Source organism: Strongylocentrotus purpuratus, unplaced genomic scaffold, assembly GCF_000002235.5.
Source record: "Strongylocentrotus purpuratus isolate Spur 01 unplaced genomic scaffold, Spur_5.0 spur5_contig_861, whole genome shotgun sequence".
NCBI lineage: Eukaryota > Metazoa > Echinodermata > Echinoidea > Camarodonta > Strongylocentrotidae > Strongylocentrotus > Strongylocentrotus purpuratus.
In genome coordinates this window covers 3,494,453-3,522,171 of record NW_022145570.1, presented here as the reverse complement: position 1 = coordinate 3,522,171, position 27,719 = coordinate 3,494,453, and the positions used below count along the sequence as shown (strand labels likewise).

At 36.3% G+C, this 27,719-nt stretch overlaps 1 protein-coding gene across 1 annotated transcript; it reads right to left on the bottom strand.

Moving 5' to 3' along the window:
- Positions 1-743: 743 nt before the first annotated feature.
- On the bottom strand, positions 744-24,083 carry LOC115917936 (transcription factor MafK-like). Its single transcript, XM_030999378.1, has 4 exons — positions 23,971-24,083; positions 16,581-16,882; positions 2,461-2,697; positions 744-1,442 (listed from the first exon to the last, which is right to left on the bottom strand). Exons 2-4 carry the CDS (start codon positions 16,611-16,613, stop codon positions 1,191-1,193), a joined length of 522 nt encoding a protein of 173 aa, XP_030855238.1. The 5' UTR covers positions 16,614-16,882; positions 23,971-24,083; the 3' UTR covers positions 744-1,190.
- Between the last annotated feature and the right edge of the window lie 3,636 nt (positions 24,084-27,719).

Sequence of the window (27,719 nt, the reverse complement as noted above, 5' to 3'; positions counted from 1 at the left end):
AAATATCATTGAATTTATTTCAATTTAGAAAACTATTTGACATTCAATGCCTGATGAACCAGAAATATACACATATTACATACCGTACTCAAAAATAATTGCAAACAGTTAACCTAACGGTTTAGCTTAATCAACACTCATTTCATATCGTTTTATCACAAAGTGTAACATTTGTAATATTATTATCTCCTTCCTCTCTGTACATGCATTGTCACTGACTTGCAAAATTTACATGTATCAAAATGGATAAAACAAATCTTTATTTTAATCATATCATGTGAAATCATCCCAGTCTATACACCGACAGTATAATATAATATTCAGCTTTTATATAGTGCTTAAAAGTTAATACATCTCGGACGTCTCTAAGCACTTTACAGATATATTATTACCCCGGTCATTGGATTCAGTGCTTGCCCGCACAAATTGTGTGCACAATCTCTACTCCCAGGAGAGCATTCCAGCCAGGCATTACTTGACGCTCAAAAACTGTTTGACCATCAATGACGGTCGCATCCTACCGGGTACCCATTTTAACACCTGGATGGAGATTAGCAAATGTAGGTTAATATCTTGCCAAAGGATATTAGTGCCATGTCGAAACATTTAACAATTGTCAAACTGGCGTCAACTTGAAGGCCCATGACTACTCTCTTAAGTTTGATACCAAATTATAGTGCCACAACACTGGTAATGAATAAAATGTTGGTGATAGTGAAAAATCAGTTCTGATTTGAGGTGTACCCAATCTTTCATAGGGCGCTGTATGTCTCTTCTTCCACATACAACCATGTTGGATTAAAGAGGAATATAAGTGAGTAAAACGGAGACTCCAAATCTCTGCTATGAGCAACAATATAGTTGGATAAGGATTAGAAGGCTAATCCTGATCTCCGTCTTTGTTTTGATGTCTGCTAGAACCCAATTGTACTCACTTCATATACAATCCACTTTGATCTCAAAATCGTATACGGTCCACATTTGCCTTCATGCTGTGCCAAGTCATGACTGGATCAGGATTAGAGTTAATCTTAATCTCCAATCTTGGATCTACTGCCTTGGATCTACTCATCTACCACGTCTACATGTACATGGATGAAAAATACCAAACAAGGATCGCAGTTGTATAGAGTCCATATCTCTGAACTTAGATCTTTACAAAGTCATAAATGGATTGGGATGATCTCCTTTTAATCCCCCAATCTCTGATCCACGATCTCCTGCTTGACCATAACACCTGCAACAGGCCCATCTTGTTGTCGGTGGCTTGGACCAGGGATGGTGTTGTCCTTGTTAAGGTCAGCGAGGGTCAACGGTCCAGACAATACCTTGATCTTCTCGGGACCACTCTTGGCGGTGACATGGAGGAGGGATTTGTACTTCCTGTGGAGGTCGTCAAGGGCTTCTCGCTGCCTGGCATTCTCAACGGCCAGCTTTTCAACCTGAAACAGAAGAAAGGATGAACACAATATTAATATCTACATTCATTTTGTACTGGCATATCGCAAATGCTGCTTAAGATTCATAGATCAAAAGTAGATCTTGATGATTGGTGTTAATGTTTTATTATCAGTAGGCTAAACATCCAATAGGAATGTGCAAAAGCTCTCGTCACAGGATCATTGTATACAATTAAAATTGCTGTAAAGCATTTTTTTTTACTGCAATAAGAATGTTCATGACCATTTTACTGAATATATTTCTGCCTGGTACTAAATCTTGATATGTTACAGATTCATAAAATTAGAGCAGCAAGCCCATTAGCCTTTGGTAGACAGACGGAGAACCAACATGAGCTCTAGCAAGCAACAATTGCTCCAAGATTTATTTGTTGAAAATATAGGGTTTGGGTTATGAATGGGTTTAAGGTTAGGGTTAGTTATAGGTACAATGTTTGGTTCCTGTTCAAGTCAGGAATTTGATATAAGCAAAGGATATGGATTTCAAAGGAGCAATAGTGTCATTAGTTCTTGGACCAGACAGACTTGGTCTAAGAACTTCTAATAGATTTAAAGATAAAGTTGAGTTCTGGTCATGCGATTGCATTGTGAAAGAAACGTTGTGGAATCGATCAGAAAAGGTTGATCATCTAGCAAATAAGTATTGGTGTGTACTGCAAGGTTCTGGAATCATCAAACTTATTAAAGAAATTTGGCCCAGTCTTGGTAAAGTTACAAGCACTGTACAAAGAAAGATGTATGTGGGACCACATGAACATGTGGCGAAAAAATCTGTCCTGATTTTTATGAGGTTTCATGCCATACTTTGAATATTAAGGCTTTTGAAGAGCCATGCTTTTCAGAGAACATTTGTTATCTGATGTTCTTCCACACTTGCATAGTACAATGATAACGCTCACAAATTATTTTTTTACCTCTTCCCAGAACTCAACCTTCTCTTTAATAGCTAAATTACACAATGTAAACCAATAGAAGCAGGTTTGATTTTGAGATCACATACCTCCATCTTGAGTCTATCTTGTTCCACTTCTAAAGATTCTTTCTGAGTGACTCGCTTCTCACGACAGTTTGCTGCATAGCCCCTGTTCTTTAGGGTACGACGACGTTGCTTAAGCTGTACCACTTGATCCTTAGGCAAGCCCCGAAGCCGACGGTTCAGCTCGCGAACCGAGAAGCTCATCAACTCGTCATCATTGATCACTTGTTCGGGCGGCTGCACAGGAATCTCCTGCCGCATCTAAATAGAAAAAAGAAAAAAGAATTGCTTCATTTAAAAGAGATGTGAGCACAAGTTTTTCTTTTGTGAGTGTATGGATCCTGACAAGATGAAGTGAGTTGAAGAAAAGAGAAGAGAAAAAAAGAAAAGAAAACAAATCTAAAGAGAAGAGGAGATAACAGGTATTGGTAAAAACATGTTACCAAAATAATGAAGCACAAGTTATTACAAATCAATAACCTGTATCAAAGAAATATACAAGTTAAAGAATGATCGCTTGGGCCAGGTTTCTCTGCTTTAGAGAATAGTTAACACAAACCTGGAAATGGCAACAAAGTTCATATCAATTTACTTTGTTTACCTTCTTAGGAGAGCAAACAATTTATAGTTTCGTAACAGAAAAATGATTTTATGTAGGTTTAGCTCATGCCTTTGTATCGTGCAACATTTACTATGTCATTGACAAGTACACATTGAATAAACATCATAAAATGAAGGGTGATTGGATGAAACAACAATTTTTTATTAAAGTCATAAAATTCAGGAGAGAATTTTTATCATCACATATAAGTATCAGAAATGCAGTTTCGACTGCTTCGATGGAGCTGTTAGAAATCTGATCAGATTTCTAATCTGGATTAAATCTTCTGCAAAAAAGTCAGAAGAAAACCACTCTGCACTGTGTACTACAATTAACTTGGCATATATCTGTTGAGACCACAAATTATGGTCCAACTTATGCCACAAATTGGACTTAGGAAGTGTAGATAACACATTTTGCGTAGTTTGGTCCAAAAATTCATTTGACTAAGGGAAAAATTGACTTGTGCAAATTGGAGTTACTATGCCGAGGTAACTGTATACAGTTTAATCCTTTTCAGTACTGCATAAATTGTTAAAATACTCAACATAAATTGGTAAGGAATACACTCTCCTTCATTTTTTATCATTCTGAATCACCAAGAAAAATATGTTTCATTAAAAGGTTTCAATACACTCACAATTTAGTTAAAACCAACACCACCAACAATAACAACAGCACCGACAAAAACATCAAAGGAATAAAAACATCTGTACACATTTCAAATCATCATATCAGTTAACAAGAGATTGTTCTACATTGGATTTACTTGTACTGCCGGTTTGCGTTCGTCCTTGCGAGTGGTTTGGTAAAGGCAGCCATTCCCGGGGTTGGACAAACGCTACGGGAGGACTGTCTGCACTGGAAATTATACGATAGGTACAACCCAAAGATTTTCAAGTTATTATTAATTACGTTCAAGAGTACGTCTATAGCCTCATATTGTAATACCTTCTTAACATATTTTCCTCATTGCTCTTGTATCACTGTTTTAATGTAGTCAGTTAAGAACTGTTTACAATCAAACAGAAAAACTACAAGAACATCAACATAAAAAGAAAGGTTGTCACAACTTCTCAATCTCTTCTTCACATCGAGGTGAACAGAATGGTACATGTACCAGTAGGTACTTTCAACAGGGTAAAGGCTTGTTCAGAATGGCGCGCTAAACCGCCTCAGAATATGTTCTTTTTTACGTGTAAATCAATGGCAACAGGCAACTGCACATAACAAATGACTTGAGGATATTTACTGAGCTTTGTGTCATAAGAAATGTAAAATGTTTTACACTTTTAAATACATCTGTACATCATCATAAAAACTGCTGCGGTTTTGTCGCGTCATATCTGAACAAGCCTTAATTGTGAATACACCTGTACAATACTACATGCACGTCAAGTATTTGAATGCAAAATTATTATTATTTTTTTTTTAAGAATGCGATTCATACTTCTACATTTCAAAGTAAACAACCCCCAAATAAATATTCAGTTACAGCTGGAAGGTGAAATTTTATGAAAAAAACACACACATTTGATAACATTTTGGAAAAATGGAAACACTACCGGTACCGTGTTTGGTGAAATGAAATGTCAGAATAATTTGGGGGTATAATGAGCTTGAAGAAGCACACTGGTTGGTACTACAAGAATGTAAGTTTAAAATTCACAAATGTGCAATGCTAATGTACATACATGTACAGATGCAGATATGCAAAAATTGATCAATGTTTATAATGAGAACGAAAAATGTAAGATTAAATGATTTGATGTCAAAAAAACTTCATGTACATTATATGAAGTTCACATATCACTATAGCTTGAAAGGCAATTGTTTTTACATTCTTGTGGTGATACATTGACTCATTGACGTTTAGCAAGTGAGTCGAAATAAATGTACAAGCAGTTGAAATATGATTGATGATTTTGAAAACATTTTATTTTTTAGAAATTCTCAATGGAGTCGGGAATCAACATAACTTTTAACGACAACATATTAATGATATGATATGATAGAAGAAGAAAATGGATACCTTAGAGAAAGAGGTATATATTTAAATGCCCCAAGTATGTTAATTTTGAGCATGACCAGTCCACTTTAATATGAATATAAATATAAATATACATGTAAATCAAAATATGAATATACAAATATGAATAGGATTTCTGTATGTGCAACCCTGTACATACAGGGGGCGCTTCTGTCGACTTTCCCTTTACATGTGTACTGAGGGCTTGTGGTGATGCTCAGGGGAAAGGGGGAAATACCCTCTTCCCTAGCCACTGATCCTAAACAGGGGGAAGGGGAAATGACTGATGGGGGGCCCTCTCAGGGGACCAATCGACTCTTAATCCCTTGAAACAACTCAGGACCTGGCATTCTGGCACTTGTGTGGTTTCTTCTTCCTTTCAATACCCCCCTCCACTCTCATTCCCTCTGTTTCTCTGTCTCTCAAGTTTTCTTGCTCTCTCCCCGCCAACTCTCTAACAGCAAAAATATACTTTCAAGCTCAGTTTCGTTTTGTTCATGAACAACAACAAATCCTTAGAAGTACTATCTCTACTCTCTAGTTGTTAATATTTTCTCAGAGATTTTTCCATGGATCGTAACAGCTAAATTAATCGATGCTTTTTCCTAAATATATATCTCTCTCTCCCTCTCTTTCGTTTGTCTCCCCTGTTGCCTTTTAAATTCATACCTCTATGTCATTACTTCCCTGTGCATGTGTTGTCGTCTAGTAGAAAAGTTAACAGACTATATGGTCTGGATACGATTGTGCAATGTGCACTCCAACAAGCCAATACAATGGTTAAACCTCGCTATTCTGTACTTTTTCTCTGTCACTTCAGGGTGACTTTCCCTCTTTTCACTCCCCTTGTGTTCCCCTTGATATTTCTAATTACCTCTCATTATCACTCATGCTCTCTCTCGCTCTCTCTCTCTCTCTCCCTCACTCTCTCTCTCTCCCTCTCCTTCTCTCTCTTTCTACGCTCTAGACACATACGAGGAGAAACACGACCCGAGGTTATGTACCAAGATCCTATCTCCATCCCGCTTCATAAATTTCCCTTCTTCAGCACTTTAATTCATAAGGGAAATGACTACATTAATGCGTTAAAGGAGATATTTCATGATCCAATGACAACCTCCTCACCTCCTAAAGAGAAAGCTCGTTTAATCTGATGTCGTTCCATTGACTGATTTTAACTGCCACTGACACAGAGTCCATGGAGATTTTTTCGGAAGGATTAAGGCACTTTATAAAAATTATAATTTTATGGAGAAAACATGAGAAGTTGTTGGTTTTTATTATGCTGATGCATCAAATAGAAAGCAATTTCAAGGAAACATTATCTTTCTAGTTTCTACCATTCTATTTGATTCTTATCTTGAGGCATACTTTACGAGCCATGTAATTTGTTGTTACCAGTAATGACAAAGTAAAAAAGTGATTTGTGAGCTCTTTTTTTTCTGAGTCTCTAATAAAGGATTTGAACTATTGTTAGTAATAACAAGGCAAGTACCGGTATTGTTTCAAGATTTGAAATTCTTGGCTGACATGGCCATGGCTGAATATTTCTTCAATTTCAGTTTGGGGCATTTTTCCGAAAGCCTACTGAATGATGAACAATACTTGCATATTTTGTGATAGAATTGAAAAAAAATGTCAATATTAATATCAAGACATAATTTCTTATCCACATCTATTTCACAATCTTAAACTGACCTCCTTGAGATTATTCCCATTTTATAACTCAAATTGATGTAAATTCTTATGAATTAAATCCAAAATGTCAAGGCAATATTGAGCTTAATTGAGTACCCTTGATCTAGTGGCATTTTGTCCTTTAAACATTGTAAGGTTCGTTCGTCATGGACTGTTATTAGTACATCATGAACTTTTCAAAACTAATTTAGCAGTTCCTTGGAAACAAAAGTGATGACAGACAACTTCACCAAAGTCTGAGCTTTTCATGTGCTACAATGTGTCTCATAAAAACACATGGAAATGAGATAATCTAATATATTGGCCTGTTATAAGGAACACTCATGTTATTTATGAAATGCAGCAGAAATTTGGTAAATTATGTTAAACACCTGAAATTTTAAATCTTTGCATTTCACAAATTTTAACTCCATATGAGTGAAATAAAAAGCAAATATGCCAGTAACAACAAAATATATCCCTAAAATATTTAAGAAATTAAAGGGTAAAAGACAAAAGAATGTGAGGATATTTTAAGATGACCGGAAAGTCTTTATTATTAATTTAGAATATAGAAATATGGAGGGGGTTTTATGGTTCTGATTTTCACAAAATAGTACCGGTAGACTAAAATTGGATACACAACATAACAATACTTATCAGGCTAAGGATATTATGCGGGCATTTTTATATCGACATGAAATAAGAAAATCCCCCTCCACACTCCCCACTCACCCCACCAACAACTAGGCCAGGGGGGTGTTTCACAAAGATCCTAAGTTGAACTTAACTCTAAGTTGGACTTAAAAATTATGGAGAGCCATTTGTAGCCTTAAAATTAAATATATTCAAAAGCTAAAATTCAAGTATTTTAGACTTTTTATAAATTCCAAATCGAGAACATGAAATATCCTTGATAATAGAAAATATGAATGATTTGAATAAACATTCTATGCCTTTTAAACATACTTTTACAAAATACTTTCATAGATGCTAATGGTTTTCCATAAATGTTAAGTCCAACTTAGAGATAAGTTCAACTTAGGATCTTTGTGAAACACCCCCCTGGAATCTAGGCTATGAAATCATACCAAATTATTCTAACTACTTACATTATCTTTGTTGTTTGCACGGAACTTCAAATACAATCCCTCAATGGCCCAATTGTTGGCAAATTATGTCCATAGACACAGTACATATAACGAAGATCCCTATGGAGGTGACCCAAATGAGAGGAGGTTTAAATACAATGACATCAACAAAGTCTGTGCTTTAAGACTACACAAATGCCTAGATGTGAACAGATCCCCCCTCTCTCTCTCTCTCTCTCTCTCTCTCTTTTTCTCTCTCTCTCTTTCTCTCACAACACGGTAGAGAGGAGAAATTTTCCTGCCTGGGCCGGAAGGAAGTTCTCGGCGATGCCTAGATTTGTCACATAACATTGGTAAATGACTCAAATCCTCCTAGGGGGGTAAGGGAACTTGAACCTGTATTAGTACCTTCTACTATCTTACCCCTTTCACACTGGTCATTAAACTTTACTCAAAACGAATAATAGGTTGACAAACTTTTAATTTCTTTATTCTTTTACACTCAAATGTAAACTTCATGAATAAAAAATGCCCCCTTTCAATACCCTAATCTCCTCTCCCAATCATAAGCAATCTTCTTTTATAGAAAAGAGAAAAGGGAAAAACTAAAAACTTTGATGTCCTGAAATCTTTGACACTCATAATATACAATCCTCTTAAAGAATAGAATGGGGGTACAATTTTAAAATCCCCTAGCCCCCTTTTTACATTATGAATCTAATTTTATACTCATCTTAAGTTTGAGGAAAAAGGAAGATTTTTGAATTCTCCCACCAATTTTATTTTCAATATCTAAAAAAACAATGAATACAACTTCATAAAAATTTTAATTTAAATTCCATTTGCCCATCAAAGATAAATGATGCTTTACTTTTTATCTTTATTCCATTAATTTTCCATCCTTCATCTCGGAATAGTTTAATATTCTTTTTTAATTAAATTTGTTGGTACATAAGAAAATATTGTGATTCTACACATTATTTTTCTGCCTCAATTCTCATGAACTACAGACTACAGAAAGACTCGAATTGATTGCATCACGAGTACATGCTTTTGTTTTCATTAATTTCTGCAGGTTTTTTGCTCTAGATACATTTGGAGTTAAGTTTTAATCCAGTTTATGATGGACTATTCTTCAAGTCGTAAGGAACAAAGTCCAACAAACTATAGCCCTATCCCAAGTCTCGCTCAAATCGGCTGATCCGGCAAAATGCAAGGTTGTGCAAACACAGACGCTGGCCATAACATGCTTCACACGTGGCTCTTGGATGGGGCGGTTGTACTTGGAAATTTATTGCCCTTCCCAGCTTACTTTGTCAATAAAAAGCAGAAAGTCACTGGCAAGGACGTAAGATAATGATGCAATTTCTTGTTTTTATCAATTATTACCGTAAAGATATTTACATACTGAAAGCAAATAAACACCACATGGGTGTACAGGTACTACCAGGTAGACTACATTTTGCTGAATAATCACATTTCATACAAGTCATGTCCAAGACTAGAACTAGAACTATTGCCCAAGTTCATTTTCTAAAGTAGTTTCTACAGCATTAGAAATTAGGTAATGGTGAAATTATCCAAAATCATGTGTTGAAGTACAAAGATTTGTTAAATATATGTACATGTATGTGAGTGTCATACAAAAACAAGATGCCCATGATGCCCACTATACAATCTTTCTTAAAGGTAATACAAAGTTTTGGGAAATTATGAAAATTGGGTGGATAGTGATTCTTTACAATTTTTATATAATTGGATGCCCCTGTCGATGAATTATAAGCACCAAAAATATTAGCCCCTAAAACTCTTCTGCTTTCGAGAAAAATTGAATATAAAAATTTACCGGTGCTCCCGGTAAATTTTGATAAATTTCAAATAGTGCCTACGGCCGTACAATGGTAGCTGCGACCCTGACAATTTCAGAATATATAGTTGTGATATATAATTACCAAACGGGAATAGCTAATCTGTCGATTTTGGTCAAGATACATTTTTCAGGGTTTAGTTAATATATTGACCTTGAGAGGGAGCTATACAACATAAATAGTTTAATATTCATAATTTCATAACTTTAGACTCGATTTCAACCGCGACAACGATCACTCAATATAGTAGGCTCGCATATGCTTCCAATATGTTCATTTAAACCAAATTCATGACCCCATACCAAAACTTTGTATTACCTTTAATATCTCATTGAGATACATGTTCATGAATGCATGTACGCCCGACAATCTATTTGTGCAAACTTTCTCAACATAGTTCATTGACGTCTGAGATGTCGTATGACTTTTTATCATGTTAAGACCACACGTATATGATATCGCTATCTCAAGCTGATGCAAACAAATTTTATTCCCAAAGCTGGCTTCATGTAATCATTCGATTTAGGACTAGAAATGATGAAATTGTCCAAAATCATATGATACAGGACATTGAATTTTTGAATAAAAATATGAGTGTGCATGTCTATGACTCTTTTTGTCTTCTGTTTCAATCCTCTCCTCTGTAAATTACAAAATGGCCACGAGGCAGTCGGTCTAAGTCTAGTCTGCCATGTATATTATGTAAATGACCTTCATGCTTCTTCTCTCATGATTACAAGATGAAGAATTACAAATTGGGTCGCATTAGGCCATTACAAAAAATAAACATGTTTAGCGTCCCCGCCCGCTTCCTTTTTGGGGGCCACCTCCTATTTTTTTGGAAAAAAAATGATCTTTTTTTTTTTAAAGAAAAAAAACATGAAAAACACTGCTCAAATGGATCTATTCTGATTAAAAAATTAAATTAAAATTAAAAAAAGGTGGCAGTCATCTTCAAAAATAGCCTGATTATAAAAATAGAAAAAAAAAGGGCCTCCTCCTTCCTATTTTTCAAAAGGCGTGTCAAAAAACAAGAGCGCAGAAGGACTCTGCTGTGGTAAGAAATGGTTGCTAATTAATGCTTAACCAGCATACTGATAATCAAATGGAAATGAAATAGGCAAACTTTCTCAGCATAGTTCATTAACCTATGAGATGTTGTATGACTTTGTAATGTATCATTGGAAGACCACATGCATGCTATCGCTACCTCAAGCTGAAGCAAATAAAACTTTTTCCCAAATACTAATACTTCAGGCAATCGTTCGATTTGGAATATGGGGAAGAAGTCTTGGTAAAGTTCACCGCAATCACATTTTTTTAATGCATTAAAAGTGTGCTGCTGCTTGTGAATGATGGGAAAAGTTCCATCTGACACTGACAAAGTTTTCAAACAAATACTTGTTAATTAATAATAAATACATTTATCTTATTTCCAGAAATGAACATGTTGTCTGTGGGAGCCTTTTAGCAGCAAGCAGATGATAGAATCCATCGATTTGTTCTCCTTTCAAAACGTTTCAAATTACTTTTTCTGCCTTAAATCTAAAACTAAGGAAACCGACCTATGATTATAAATATTTATTATCCCTAATTTCTACCTCACTTTTGACCCAACTACAATGTATGTTATACTTTTAGAAAAGTTAATATTTGACAAACTTTCTCAAAGTCAACTGCTGACCTCTGTAATAATTCATCTTCATAATTCCTTATCTCTCTGACCTGACTATACCAATCTCTTCTTGATGGGCCCCATGGTTAAAAAATGCTTACGTGCATAAATGCATAAAGGCTCCCATGAGCATGACCATTTGAACAATATTTCCATTCTATCCAAACACAGAGATGTCTCCATGTGTTTCTGAGATAAAACTAATCAATTCTGTAAACTAATACAGAGAGAAGGGTACTTGTGAATGTTTGCTCCTACATTGTATGTTCAGTGTTATTTACACTTGTTTGGAAAATGATTTTTTTTTTTTTTCAAAGAGGATTTTCTGACAATGTGTCTGTATTGACATGAATTCAATAATGTTCATTTATTTGATATTGATTCTGGCTGTGGGTCATACAATACATGCACTACTGAAGAATGCGATGTGGGTCAGGATATTATTGACTTTGTGGAATACGTGCAGATTTGCATGAAAGTCATCAAACCAAAGCACAATCATATAATCTACCCAAAGCCTAAAGGGCATTTACACCTTTTTTTTGGAGGGGGGGGGGGGGGTTATAAACAGAAGGAAAAAACTCCTGTCTTGCAACCAAAATGGGTAGAGGATTGTGAGCAATATGATTGGTCAGATGATAATAAAAATAATAATACTCAGTTTTTATATAGCGCTTATTAGAATCACTAAGCGCTTCCAAACTTGGAGATTATTACCCCGGCTTTAGCTGTGCTGCCATTGCGGCGCTCTAGCAATCCAAAGAATTAATTCCTGCCAGGTACCCATTTACATCACCTGGGTTGAGTGTGGTAAATGTAGATCAATGTCATGAGACCATGTGTTAATTTTTCCTTGCCTTTTTAAAAAGATAGTAACTTTAGGTTATCAACAAAATTATCTCTGATAGTAATGTTGCATTATTTCTGGAAAGAGGAGAAGAAACAAGAAGCATATATTCCTTTCGCAATAAAGTAGGCTATCAAAGGGCAGAAAAGGGAGGCTTAATAGAGATTGAAGAGGCCCAAGATCAGACTTTACAAACCGATACATATGAACATGTGTGGTGTATTATACACATCAGCACCATATTGCAAGCTTGCATCTAAATTGTATAATTTCATCTTCCTTCCTACATTTCTAACAAGCGCAGAAAAACATAATTTTTCTCGATCAGAACACTTTCAAGATTGCTATCAATGATTCCTGTTCGCTCAACTCTGAATCATCGCCACATTTTTCCTCTGCGCTAACAAGAGCAGGAAAAACTCCGCCTGGCGCGAGTCAAGCAAACGGATCAAAAAAGGTTCATTTTTCTTTTCCCACCCTGCAGCCCTGATGGGATATTTCCACACTCTAAACGGAACTGACAGGTCCGAGACGCGCTTTTATTCTCCCTTTCCGCAGACACCTGCAACCGCGTCAAGAAACAAGCAAGAGAATGAAAGAAAGCCTAAATAGGAGGCTGAGAATTTCATTCCCTGAAATTTCAGTGAAATTGTGATAAATTTATAAATAGAATGCTGTTGTTTTCGTCTTTCGAGGCTCATAGAAAAGTGACAAAAGAAATGATTTCTCTGTAGACCTACTTGTTAACGGCAAGAAGTATCAACTGGGAATTCACTCTGGTCCTAATCGATTTCATTCTTAAAGATTGTATCACCCATGACTCAATATGCATTATGAAACTTATTAAATGGATATCAATAAAACTAATTGAGTTAACTACAGATTGTGGCACTATCGGGTGGAAAGTCAAATCTCTTGAGAAACAAAATCCTTCGCATTTAAGTGAGTGCCTTTGAAGTAATGACAGATTAGATACAGACATGTACATTTACAAAGGGCGCAAGCCTGCAATGAATTAAGTATAAAAATATAAATGGAGCCCTCATTAAAAGTATAATATGTGGTAATATTTTTGGAAAATCAAAAAATTCAAAGTGTTGACGTTCACAAAGACAGCAGACCTAACAAAGTACTGCAGCAAGCCCATAATGATATTAGACATTTTGCATTCTCCTAAATTTATAAAAGTTGTGCACACACGTACATGTACATGTAGCAGCACCAAGGCATGCCCAGGACAAAGAATCATCAGAATATTATGTTTATGGCTCTCCCTCTTTTTGAACAAATCTGCCTTTTGCATTCTAATAGCGATTTTCAGTTTAAACAAATTTTTGGCCCCCAAATGGTATATTACGGTACTGCACAAATATTTCAAGACTAAAAAGTTTTCTGCACTTCTTTGTCTTGTCTACCTCCATCTCTTCATTGCGAAAAGATGTGGCATTCCCCCTCATTGATGATCATCAAATGAAGCCCACCAACAAATATATGGCTTGAGGCAGTGTTGGCAGGGAAGATACCCCACAGGCCAGAGAGGGATGCCTACCAATTTGTCTGATTTCCCGCATGTCAAGGCAATCAGGACATCTTAACGGGCCCAGGATATTCAGGGAAACACATCGCTGAGCAAGGAATGCAAGACGGAGGCTACCCTCCATGCGGTTGAAACTTGACATGTTTTGGAGGAAATCCACACTCACGAATACATGTGGTCATTGTAGAATGTAGGGGAGGCTTAAAGCCCCACTGCACTACTCATAGCTACTTGCGCCCTCTATTTAGCAAACAATACCTAATCGGTGCCTGTTCGTCCCCCATGATCCTCTATTTCTTATGTTAATTGAGAGCTGATTTGACGAGATAACCACCTGTCAGTGACCTTGCAGGTAGCTCTAATCCCCCCTGGCCAAACTTGTACAGACGGGCTTTAAGTTTGAGTTGTAGTAAAGCATGGAAATATAGGATGTGCAACAATTGATAAATGCATTGATGGAAATGGAGAATACTTTGTGGGTAAACACAATAAATTACAGTTTTGAAAAGGCACACACTGGAAGATGGAAAAGAGAACCATTTCGCAAACTGATTAAACATCTTTGATGGTATAAAAATATGGAAAAATGTAATATTGAGTAGAAATATTTGAAAGCAGTTGGAAATTACAGGAACGTTGATGTCTAATGTTATGCTTCCACTTTGTATGTGTTGCACATTGATGATGAACATTACACAGCCCTTTACCATGTTTGTTGATAGTAATTGAATTACCAGATTTGATTATCATGTATGACTCAATGAAACAATTAACAAAACATGATCATGTATACCTCTGGATCGAGATCTTACAATGAAATGTGTCTGTTTTCTTTATTCTCGATGATGTAATGTACTCTCTTTCAGATCTGCATCATAGGATTTTTTCTTCTTTTTGAACGATACACAATGAGACATTATGCTATAAATATAAATTCTAAATATCAGGGAAGATGTATGAAATTTATGATTTAAGAGATTCTACTTGCAGTATAAATTCAAACACAGCGAATATGAGCACATGATTACGAAAGAGTAAACAGCTGAAAATTCAAGAAATGGCACAGAGGTCCAAACATTCAAATGGGAATCATTTGCATGTTCAAAATAGTTCAACTTTTTGCTCATACTTTTACTATTACCCCCACTTACCTGTTTTCGCATACTATAGCTACTACGTGCCTTTCTGAAAAAGTTTGATAATACTTATATGTTACTTCAAAGTGCATGCAATGAGTCCTATGATAGAGCTCCAACAACCAAAGGTTTGGTAATTCTACAGTTTCTGCCCAAACTAATTCTAATTTCCAGAACATCCTAAAAATGCCTAAAATGATACTAAAATGATCAACAATACCTTCTTGATGTAGAATAACTAGCCCAAGGTCAACTCTGAAGCTCATTTGTACAATATCGCAATATTCATTGATCATACACACGGTTAGAATAGAGTTTGACCATGACTAGTCATTCTGCACCAAGAAGGTATTGTTGATTATTTTAGTATCTTTTAAAATCATTTTAGAGCATTTTTAGGATGTTCTGGAAGTTTGAACTAGTTTAGGCAGAAACTATAGAATTACCAGCGTTTGTCTTTATGTATCAAGTGTGATTTATTTAGCAAGCTTCCCAATAGTCGTGTAGTTGAGAAAATATCATCGGCTTGGAGCCACAAGGGCATTGACTCTGTGTTAAAGAATACTACAGTGGACAATGCCTTTATGGCTCCAAACAGACCATATTCAGTCACATCACCCATTTCATCTGTAACTTTCAAAGACGGTTCTGTTATCTGCACAAGCTGTATAATGATAACTTCTCTTTCCTCACCTTCATTTAAAATTCACTTTCAGGTTGACTGAATGAAAGTAAAAACAAGATGAAGGATCCAACCCTTTGTTTGATACTTGATGTTTTCTTGGTTTCATTGATAATGTACAATCTGAAAGTGATCTTAAGGGGGGAAATATAAATAAATCACACTCATCAACAGTGTTGGTTGTTGGAGCTGGAATACTTGATACTTTCAGGAAGTTTGATAACTGGCTATCAAAACCTGAAGTCTGGAAGAATACAATTTTACAGAAATGTGTATAGATTCATCAAGATAAATTTCAAAAAAATGTTCAGTAATGTGCATTTTTTCTTTCACTTGCTTTTTTTTTCTCATGAAGATGCACTCATTCAAAATATCACCCACAAAATGTTCAGGCCTTTAACACTCAGTGGATATGGATTTTGGTCAAGTACATGGTGTACCACAATTGTTTGTTTGGTTTGTTAACTTTGTTTTAATCTTAACATGATAGAGATCAACATCCAACAAGACACTAACATGTAGATTAGGTGTATAAATGTACATGTATTTGTACAATAACAGTTGTTTTGTGAACCATTCTTGGAAAGAGAAACACAATAAAGTAATAAACAGTACTCCTTTTTGACAATTGATTGAGCAATGCTATAAAATATTGCTAAAAAATTGAGCCTAAAAAAATGTTGGCAAAGTACAACAAATGAAGAGATTTTGATTTAGCATCTTTTCTTGTTTGATCTTATGACGTTTCTTTTGTTTGTTTTAATATAATAAAATGCCTTTTGCATCAGAAAATAGATAAGGTCCCTTTTTGAAACAACACAAAGATTTGGTATCTGCCAAAGGCATAAAATACCTTGCTGTGACATGAACCAAAAGATATTTAGGCATTCTAAGGTTTTGAACCATTCCACTTCTCAGACATCCCAGCTAAATATCCTAATTGTTAAACGCCTGAACTTGCGGATGACCAATGACTACAGTCAGACGCCACTTCTAATTACCTTCATGTTGGTAGGTCCGGCCTTACGCACCATGGCTGCTTCAGGTGGGAAGATTGTACGGTCCGCTAGATGACCTGGACTAAAGAAGGTCCTCTGCGATACCTGCTGCTGGAAGGTCTGCGTGTGATGCGGCTGGAAGGCCAAGCTCTGATGGTCACCGAAGCTCTGACCCTGGACGGATTGCGCCTGGTCAGCAAAATTACAGAAGTGAGAGAAGTCGGCCGGTCCTGCAAGACTGCTCTGCCCGAAATGGGTTGGCGTGAACTGCTGTTGAGCCTGCTGTGGCTGGGGTGGCTGCCAGTCTGTTATTGAGAGAGCATGGATAAGGGGGAGGGAGTATGAGAGGAAGAGTTACTACTTGCGAGTAAGTGAGTGAGTAAGGCAGGCACGATGCGTACTACTACGAGCGACAGTCACAGGGATATTTGATTTAAGGGATTATGTCAACAAGCTTGTCCTAGACCGATCGACGGTTGCTCGTTGAAGGGGAAGAGAAAAATTGCTGAGTGGACTATTTGCGTCTATCATAGGGGTGCTCATGTGCTACTGCAGGGACATGGCTTGTGTAGCAATGAGGTTTATTAATGTAAGCATGTTTGTAGAGACATGCACGATATGGGTACATTAAAAAAGACCTGTTGATCTGGTTACAACTGACATTCTACAAGTGCTTTACTGTATGTACATGGTTTAATGATTTCCTAAAAACTTCTTTTCAAGGCTTGCCAAATATACAAAAGACTAAATAAACAAAGGTGGAATTGTGACAGAACAATGGATGAGTTCACAATTTGATTAGCACAACTTTGTAGAAAAATAAACATGTTCCAAACAAACTGGATCGCTTTACAATATCAGAATACACGAGGATGAATTGTAAATTGAAATTTGTCAATACAAAGAAAATAAGACATTCTTTGCATCGTATCTGAATGCAGACATTTAACATTACAACTTGGCAATAGGATCTAAATATTACCAACAATGACTACATGTATATAACCAAATTGTAATTGCGATACAACTTGGTACTTCCGGCCCAAAATAACTTCAAGCAAATTCAAAGGCTTTGTGAAAATCGCATTACTTACAAGTCCCCATTGGCAAAACATGTGCTGTTTCTGTGAGAATCATTTTGGAAGACATGCACTAAAAATCGTTCTCGCCCAATTCTAGTCAGCGGTGATATTAACTCCCCATATTTGATATTCTTGGTCTTTATAAGGGTTTTCTTTTGGTTATTTGAAATGACACGGAGGAAAACACAGTGATGTCAAATTCTAAATTGAGATTAAGTTTCTGAATGAATGACATCAAGGGAAAAGTGATGTCCTTCCTGAAAGTTTTGATACCATGTTATCACAAGTCTATACTACACAGAGTTCGGAAGTGTTGCCAGAGAGAGTGAGAATGCAAGAGAGAGAGAGAAAGAGAGAAGCCGAGGTGAATCAATTGTCAACAAATACAATGCTATTCAGAATTCAGAGTTTCCCTTATTAGGGGGAGATCCAGCAGTTTCACGTACAGGAAATTCACGTCCTGTACAACTTTGTGTATACTTGGGGCTTCCGCACTCTCCTCCCTCTCTCTTTCTCTCTTTCGGTTCCAACGACAGAGTTTGAAAATAGCCGAGAATTCAAGTCAGACCGGTAGCGCTGTGATCTCACAGGAAGACATCGGGCTAGGAGAGGATATCCTGCATGTATAATACGACCCGACAGGTTTGGGATATCAACTCTCCATTTCTTTCATCACGCGAAAATAGCACAGTTTAATGCAGGGCCCCGTACCTACCACAAATCTTACAATTCGCAATCAATTGCAAATTTTAACCACCAATTCTGATTGGTTAACGGTCAGCATTTTGAACAATATGAGCATGCAACAATGACCTTGATAGCCTTGATTGGCCATTGCCATTTTGTGATCAATTGCAAACCTTTGTTACAGAGCCGAGACCTACAATAATAAATACAACTGTACAACATTTGTTTGTGTACATAGTTTAATGTACATGTATAACCCTTGTACATACATTCTCAGCAAAATTCGGGAAGTGAGCCATCAATACAAAACTTCAACCTTGCCACAATAATCGATTAGTCTATTTTTGTTAGCATCTACACGTGACTCACTGGAATAAATTTGGCAGTCTCATTTTTGCTGACTGGACATTATATTTATAGCTCTGGAATTGAACTACAGGAAGACAGTAAAACTAATCCAAAATGACAAAAATGCACTTAGAGTCTTAGAGCAAGATTATTGTTTACCTGTAGCAGGGTCCTTAATAAGTAGGCCTATAGTACGGTAAATAACTAAATATTATGCACTTTTAAAAATGTTTAAAAAAAGTAAATTTACCAAATCAAATTGGTTGATTTATTGTTTTCCTTTATACATGTTTATATATAAATAACACGATCGCAAATAATTTTGATAAATCATCCGAAGGGTAATTTCAATGCCCTTTTGTATGTGCCATAGACATCAGTATGTAGTTGTAATATGTGTAATGTTCGCACATTCCAGAATTCCTTTACACAGCCACTGAAAGTACCTTAGGTTAATTTTTCTAAAGTAGTGATCGGGTTAAATGTACTCAAGGAAAAACACAGACACCCAAAGAGAGACATATCAAATCTTTTTTTTACTCGTATAACACGTCAGCTGGCCAAATCTGCAATGCGTGTTCAGTTCACCATAAACCCCACCCACTTATATGATTTTTATATGATAAGACGATCAGACTAAAGCGGGCCCTGATTCTTTATCAAGTTTTCATTTGAAAAGATGCCCAACATGAGTTTTGCTCTACGTTTTGTTACACAAGGTTTCTTTATGAGGTTCAGACTTGAAAACAAGTACCTATGTGTAGTTACACAGCTATGCGCTGAGTTCTGGTTGCATGAACCCATGGATAGAAGGCGGTTCAGATATTTTAGAGTCGTACGCACGAGCCCATGTTAAAAAATATTGATACTAGAGAGATGGGGATGCGGCGGTCCAGACTAACATTTTGAGCGGAATGAGCGCCAATGTGCCGCAGCTACTTGAAGCCCTTGATCTTCAATACAGAATCCCCCTACCAGTATGCTATAGGTACTTGGCAATAACAGAAACAGGACATACATTGGTGTAGACTTGTACTATCCTGTAAGTATCCTGTATGTTCTTGGTCTAGAGAGGGCTAGCTGCATGCTTGTAAGCATGCTCTTCATTACTTTAATGTTAATTATGTGATTTCTAGGCATCACATACCGGTACCTATAAATGCAACCAAGTTGACCCCTCGTAAAAATAGTGACAAAAATGCTGATTAAGCTGAATGGATAATAAGTGATATTGAAATGTATTGACACAAAATATATCAAACTCTTTTATTTTATTACTACCGTATGACATGTTCAGACTTGATTTATTCTTGTTTATAACATCATCTATGCACATATTACAAATGTTGCATGATGCGAGGTAGTAACATCTTTGGTGTTGATACTTTAAAAGAATTCACAATGATTTGCATGCCCTCTTCAGACTAATGATGAACAAGGTATGTTTACTGAACACTTAACAACTTATAATCATACTTTCTTACCAAACAAGTTCAATGAGTCCACATTATATGATGGCTATATGACATTAGGGTACAATGTACACTGTGGAGTCACAAGCAAAAATATTTGATGAAAATTTAAATCAAGTTTTAACACAAGTTGCTTGTATGAGGGCGCTCCTTTGCAAAATCTATAAGCTGGACTGGTTCAGATTGATTCTCAAGCATGCAAAGATTCTGAAATATATTGGCACCAATACTAAACTATATGACTAACGCGATGATTTTCAGACTGAAGAGAAGCGACTAAAGAGAAATAATGATGCTGACCAAATCTAATCAAAGCACATTATACAGTGTATAATGTATACTGGAAAATGGAAATCAAAACGAATTAAATGAAACTACATGTACATTGTATATATCCTTTAAAAATGATTTAAATTGATTAATTTTGGTAGTGACTATGTTTGAGAATTTCATGTGATCATGAAAGAATGTTGTACTGTTTATCTATTTGGTTTAGAATAAATGAAATCCTGGAAGTCGGAAGAATCTTGATGAAAGTTTAACAAGGACAAAATTAATGTGCACAGTACTTCAAGAACAAGAAGATGAATTTTGTTTATGAAAAGCCCGAGGGAAAAAAATGATAGATAGTACCGTAACAAACTCTGGGTGAAATTTCATAGGAATTTAATAACATTTCCAGATTTTCACTATACATTCCCACACCATCTTTTCAACCAATTTTTAACATGCATCTTGAAAAAAACATATGATTTTCGACAGTTCTAATATTACAATATAAGTCACTTACTTGTTCTATGAACAGAGTCGCTCTTAGACTGGTGATACATTGTTGTAGAGAAAGGCAATTCCTAAACTTGGTGAAATCTATCCACACATATATTATTGCAAAATGCTCACAAGTGCAGAACCACTCATTTTAATCTTCCATTCCACGAGCTTATAAATTAAACAATATCCACAATCTGTCTCTAACAAGGAAGATGCTTTCATGAATAAGCATTTTCTAAATTTGGTGACAAAATAAGGATATCAAAAGTGAGTCATTGTATTTTTGATTGGTCCAATAAGCTCATCTTAGTGATACGACTATAACAAAATAAGAAAGGTGATCAATAGAATTGCTAAATCATTAACTGGACAGAGCAGTATCTATGACTGATGTAAATGTTATTTTTATCGTTAGAATTTACATGTAGGTACATGTAGGTAGGTGGGTGGGATTTAGCAATTCACACAAATTGGCAAGATTCCTAGAAATTCCATGCTGCACAATGATCAGAACTGACACAACATGGATTTTTTGCAATTTGTTTTAAAAGTTATAGAACAGGGGCGGTATTCTGAACCCTGTGTTATCTCTAATATTGTTGCATCTTTGGAGATAAGATAAAGTTGGTATTCTGAACATTGTTGTAACTTTTGTGTTATCTTTTGTTGTATCTTTTCTCTCATCTCATTGGCCGCGCCTGCGCTCATAGTTTGGTGCGCTTGTAATTGTGCGTATTATTAATAAAGTGGCGTTTAATCCTCATTTGCATATGCGCACCAGAGATAATATGTAGAGATAATTGGTATTCTGAAAGTTGTTGTATCTTTTATCTTATCTTATCTTACATGGTTTTTACAACAATATTTACAACAGGTAGGGGGTTGTTGTATCTTTCGTGGTGATATAATAGCGGCAATATTTCTTGCCCAGAACCAACTTCGTGCCAATAGACGAGTTAGAAAAAGATTGTGTGTTGACCAGAAAAATCACAGATGAGAACTTTCCAAGAAATTACATGCTAGGAAATGACGATTTTAATGCTCTCATCGCAACCAATATAGTGAAAGCGTGATTTGTCTTTATGATCCACATGCCACAGCGCATAACGATGATGCGCGTAATAAGTGCTCAAATAACTAATTATGCCCAAGATTAGTATGCGCTAGACGCATCTTCAGATATGGCATAAAGTATTCCTATTGGTTGACCTACTTATCATGCTTATATAAAACAGATTTTGATTGGTAGGGTTCATACAAATGGGCGTGTCAACAGTGGTCAAAGATAAGATAGAGGCGGTCCTTCAAGAGATAACACAGGGATAAAATGATGTTCAGAATACCAATTAACAACAATATTAGCGCTGTGTTATCTCTGGACTCTGGTCATTCTAGACCCCCAAATTTAAGCAACTGAAGATTTTAGGGCTTTGCAGAAATTTGTGGGGATTCAAAAAAGTAATTAGCATAACCTACATTCGTACACAATTTTCAAAGTTACAGCACCAAGACTTCTAAACACACCAGGGAAAAAATACTGAAATTTTTTTGGGGTTAATTTTCAAGCTTGCTTGCATGAAAATAACACTTTTTATTTTGTTTGCATTGAACTCTATGCAAATTTTTGGGGGCTCTCTTATGACTTTCGGGGGCTCTTTTGGACATTTCAGGGGCTAATTTGCAACGAGCCCCCATGTATTGTTTTCAATGAAACACACAGGCACAGTCACTGCATGACTACAACGGAACTCTGAGAAAATTCACCCGAAATCATCTAAAAAACATTCTTAAAAATTTAATATGGGAGCACAAATCTAATCTCATCTCATTGTCATCATGATGACTACATGTATGAGCCAACAATCTAACATGCAATTTAATTTTAAATTACAAAATGCTGGTCCGTGCTTGCTTCATACGTCACACACTTGGTAGCCTAGGGCTAGACCTAAGGATAATTTTTTTACTATCCATGCGCTTGTTGTTGTTTTTTACGCTGGCCTCGTGTATTACAGCCACCAGCTGCACATCTTGCTGCTTTTAAAAAAGGTCACAAGTTGTCACATCAACCTCCATTGACTTGTCTGGTTAAGCGGGGGACCAAGAAATGAAAATTTGTGTTTTTTATAACATTAAACTATTGTTATTTCGCTATTTGTGGACCTAGAGTCTAGGGCAATGATTTTGGTACTATTTTAGATGTATTTTTCATGCTTTTTGAAATGGTAGTCTACTATTTTTAAGGAGATTCAATTAATTCTATTGTTTGTTCACGTACCTAGCCTAGTCTGATCTACACTGACAACTCGGCCCGCTGCAAATACGGGCCGGGGCAGACTTGTCCCAGCACACCCTAGTCTATACTAGATCTAGATCTAGATCTATAGCCTTTTGTATAGGCCCAACCATAATGCTGAACCCAAACCCCAACGGTACCCCAAACAAATTCATAACAAATTCAATCATGCCGGAACAACTCGGCCCGGTATTCACAACAGGGCCGAGTTGTCCCAGGGTGAGTTAGCCCGAATCCATCTAACTACTCTAAGTTCTAACTTAGACCTAAATAAAATAATAAGTAGATCTAAATTAGACTATTCATTAACATAGACCCAACGTTAGGTCTAATTAACATCACTCGCTCATTGACTCAATCTCATCCAGGAAAATGGGGTGCGACTTGTCACTTATTGCTTTGGGATATCACTATCATATTTCATATTATCAGTTAATTATCACCAAGTTCAGGCTAGACCGGCCGCGCGGCTTGCCCGATCTGAACTTATGAAGCCGTAAATAACTCCAACACTACTTTATTCACTTCCTTATTTTCAAGCGAATGACCCGCCGGAAGTTAGCCGATGCAATGGTCTCACCGGCTGGCGGAGCTTTGTGTGTTGTCGCAGGAGTAGTGAGTTAGTTTACGACATACCCCGCAGACAAGATCAAATTTCTCATGGAATAAAAGAGAACATTCTATATATAGATTATGATAATATCAGTTCAACATTGAAACATATGAAGATAACGTACCACAATTATAAGTATCAAATTATTTCTTAATGGGGCAATCCGTAGAAATCTCTCCGAACCTGCAGGTTTTTCGCAAAAGTTGTGTACGTAAAAAACTGCTGACTCAGCGTAATATTCATCCTCGATCATAGATATTGATAAATGTTACAGTTAAAATTAAAATAAAAACTGAATATTCATTTTAAACTCATGAGCTTCAATTTCAAAGTTAATAAAAATGCAAAGTGATATATTAAAGTAAAGAATAGAATTTCATAATTGTATAACAGAATTAAAAGTACCGCGACTCGAAATTCTCGATAACTCGCAATCGCAATACCCATTCGGGAAAGAAGGTAGTTCCTTATAGTCTCACAGTTACCGTTCAATTTGACGTCATAGAATGTAAGCAAAACTCGTATTGGTTATAGCTTGAACAAGAAACTAACTTTACTTCTTCTTCTTCTTAAATACATGTCGACAGACTTGTTAGTCCACATAGACGCTGGATTAAGCGTGCGAGGGGGAACCCCCGGTCCTTCCCCCCTCTCCCCATACACTCACACGCCTAATTTCTTTCGAGAAAAAGGAAAGAGAAAAACAGAACGGAGGGAGGAGACCGTGGAGGAAAGGCCAAAAGAGAGAAGAGGAATTAAAGGGAAATGCAATTAAGGAAAAGAATCAAACTCAAAGTGAACAGATCGAAAGAATGAAATGAAATGAAAACGTCCACAAATGGAACCAAAAAATGGAGAGGTGTGTGGGTGAGAGAGAGAGAGAAAACGGGGGGAGTGAAAGGAGAGAAAATAGTGGGGAAGGAAATAAAAAGAAAAGAAAATAAGAAAAAAAGAGAGAAGAAAGGAATTAAGAGGGATGCGAGCTAATCGATATAGATAAAGAAATAAGTTGAAAGACTGAGGATAACGGAAAAGGACAAAAGAAAAAGGAGAATAAAAGTGACAGGACGAAGAAGTGTCGTGGTCGAGGGGTTTATAGATGCGAAGGTCGAGGCCGGGTTCGAATCCCGACACGGCACTATATCCTTTGGCAAGATATTAACCTGCACTTGCTACTCTCCACCCAGGTGTCAAATGGGTACCCGGTAGGATGCGACCGTCATTGTTGGTCAAACAGCTTGTGAGCGTCAAGTAACACCCGGCTGGAATGCTCCCCAGGGAGCTAGTGGATATTGTGCACACAGTATGTGCGGGCAAGCACTGAATCCAATTTGTATTAAGCGCTATATAAAATTAAATATTATTATTATTATTATTAAAGAAGAAGTCAAGAGGAAGGAGAGGATTGATAACAGAAATGATCGACGAGGGACAAGGCTGCCTTTAGGTAAAATTATATGTATTTCAACAATAATTTCATCCGTCTCAAACTCAGACAGCAATAGCATACAAGTTGTATCATAGTTTGATAAGAATACCGCCTGTTCTTTGTCCGGCTAACCCCAACACACAAAATGGATCGTTCGTTTATTTTTCGTTTAATTTCCAAATCGACAGATTTATTATCTTTCCAGATTACACAATTTTGTTCATTGTCCCTGTTCAGGGGGTCATAATTATGCTTTACCCTATGAATATAAATTAATATAGATAAATAATAAATAACAACATAACATTAACAACAAATTTAAAAAATCAAAAATCAAAATAACCTCCAGATTTGTTAAACTTAAGTTGTTTTTAAATTGTCAAGAGCGAATAACATGTATCAATTGACTTATAAATTATGTTTATGTACTTTAAGTTTACCTTGTTGCTCTGTTTTATATACTGCAAAAGAGTTTTTGTTTAATCATGTTTATGTATCAGCAATTGATATTAAAAACGTTTATTTATTTTATTCAATTGTATGGTGTTTTTGTTTGTACTATTTTCTAGGAATAAAACAAAATTACTTAAACAAAAATATAAAACGTGGGTGCGTGCGTGTGTGCGTGTGTGCTAATCGCTATGTTGTTATTTATTTATATTTTAGTTATTTATTTCGGTTTTAACATTTAGCGTGGGTAGTGTAAAATTTGTTCGAATGAAGAAATATTTGCTGTAATTAAGAACAAGTAGGGCACAAGTGGGGCATGTCCGAGTGAAGGTTGTAGCATTTGATTTTCGCCATGTTCCCTATAATACAGTCAGTTCAGTTGGGTGCATTGCTGTTTATAATTTAGGCAATTAATGTTATGAAATTGATTTATTGTATTTGTTTACAGCTTGAAGCATAAAAGATGAGATGACGTAAAATGTGATATAGAAATATCATTGAATATGATTAGAACGCGTGGCGTTGAATTCTTAACCTATATACTGAAGTTACTTTAACTGAATTGCATTGATAAATTTTGTCAACATGCAAGTATTTCCCGGCAGCTATAGAAGGGCGCCAACATAATAGTCAAAATCAAATAGTGTAAAACCCCACAGAAAATATTTTTTTTAATAATATATTTTCAACTCCGAACTTTTTCCATCCACCTTCTATTCCAAATCATTATCCTAAATATATACAAAAATTTAAATATATACTTTCCATTCTATCCTCAAGAAAATCATAGGGGAAAAACAGTCTGGTTTTCTAAAATAAATACTATACAATATAGAGAAAATAGCAACACCAAATATATTCGCTAGTTCTTCTTTTATAAACATTATTCTTGGACCAGAACACAACAACAAATAATAATAGATAAATGTTTATAATATAGGTGCTTTACGTTAATGCGAGTATATAGGCCACGCATGTGACTTATCGGTTTTATCATTTATTTTAGCGTGGGTTGTGGAAAAGTTGATCAAATGAAGAAATACTTGCTGTTATTAAGAACAAGTGGGGCATGTCCGAGTGAAGGTTGCAGCATTTGTTTTTCGCCATGTTCCCTAAAATACAGTTATCTAAACTGCCTCATCGTAAGTTTTGTCAACATGCAAGCAGTTGGTTTCCCGGCAGCTGGAGTGCTAACCTATATACATTCGCAATAAAATAGTTTAAAACTATTTGAGGAAAAACCCCACTGAACATGTTTTCAACTCTGAATACTATTTTTTTTCCATCCATCTTCTATTCCAAGTCATTAGCCTAAATATATATAAATATTTAAAACATACATGTACCTTCCATTCCTTCCTCAAGAGAATAGGGGGAAATTTTAGTTTTCTTTAAAAAAATATTAATATAGAGAAAATAGCAACAACAAAATGTTCGCATGTTAAAATCGACTAGGGAATGGACGCAGGCAGGGGCGTACGCAGGGGGGGGGGGTGTTTTGGGGTTCAAACCCCCCCCCTTTGGTATTTTAATGTATGTAAACCCCCCTAAAAAAAACCTAAAACCCCCCCCCCCCCCCCTTTGGCTTTTTTTTTTTTTTTTTTTTTTTTTATTCAAAAAAAAAAAAAAAAAAAAAAAAATTATACCCACGGCTAACCTAAATAAGGTGACCTTACCCCCCCCCATACGTAAAAAAATGTCAAATTTTGAAATTTTGAGACCAAAAAAAAAAAAAAAGTGTCCGCTTACCCCCCCCCCCCCCCCCCCCCCCCCCCCCCCCCCCCCCCCCCCCCCCACTGAGCGACTTTTCTGCCGGCTGAGTCGTTGCGATTTTTTTTGGCCTCCAAAAAAAAAAAAAAAAAAAGTGTCCGCTTACCCCCCCCCCCCCCCCCCCCCCCCCCCCCCCCCCCCCCCCCCCCCCCCCCCAACTGAGCGACTTTTCGGCCGGCGCGATTTTCAAATTTTCGGGAGCAAAATATTTTAAAACCACCCCC

Excerpts from the sequence above, each read along its gene's own strand:
- LOC115917936 (XM_030999378.1), bottom strand. The coding sequence starts at position 16,613 with ATGGTGCGTAAGGCCGGACCTACCAACATGAAG. Across the intron at positions 2,698-16,580 it reads CCGGACCTACCAACATGAAG|ATGCGGCAGGAGATTCCTGT; the intron begins GTAATTAGAAGT and ends TTTTCTATTTAG. Across the intron at positions 1,443-2,460 it reads AAGATAGACTCAAGATGGAG|GTTGAAAAGCTGGCCGTTGA; the intron begins GTATGTGATCTC and ends CTTCTGTTTCAG.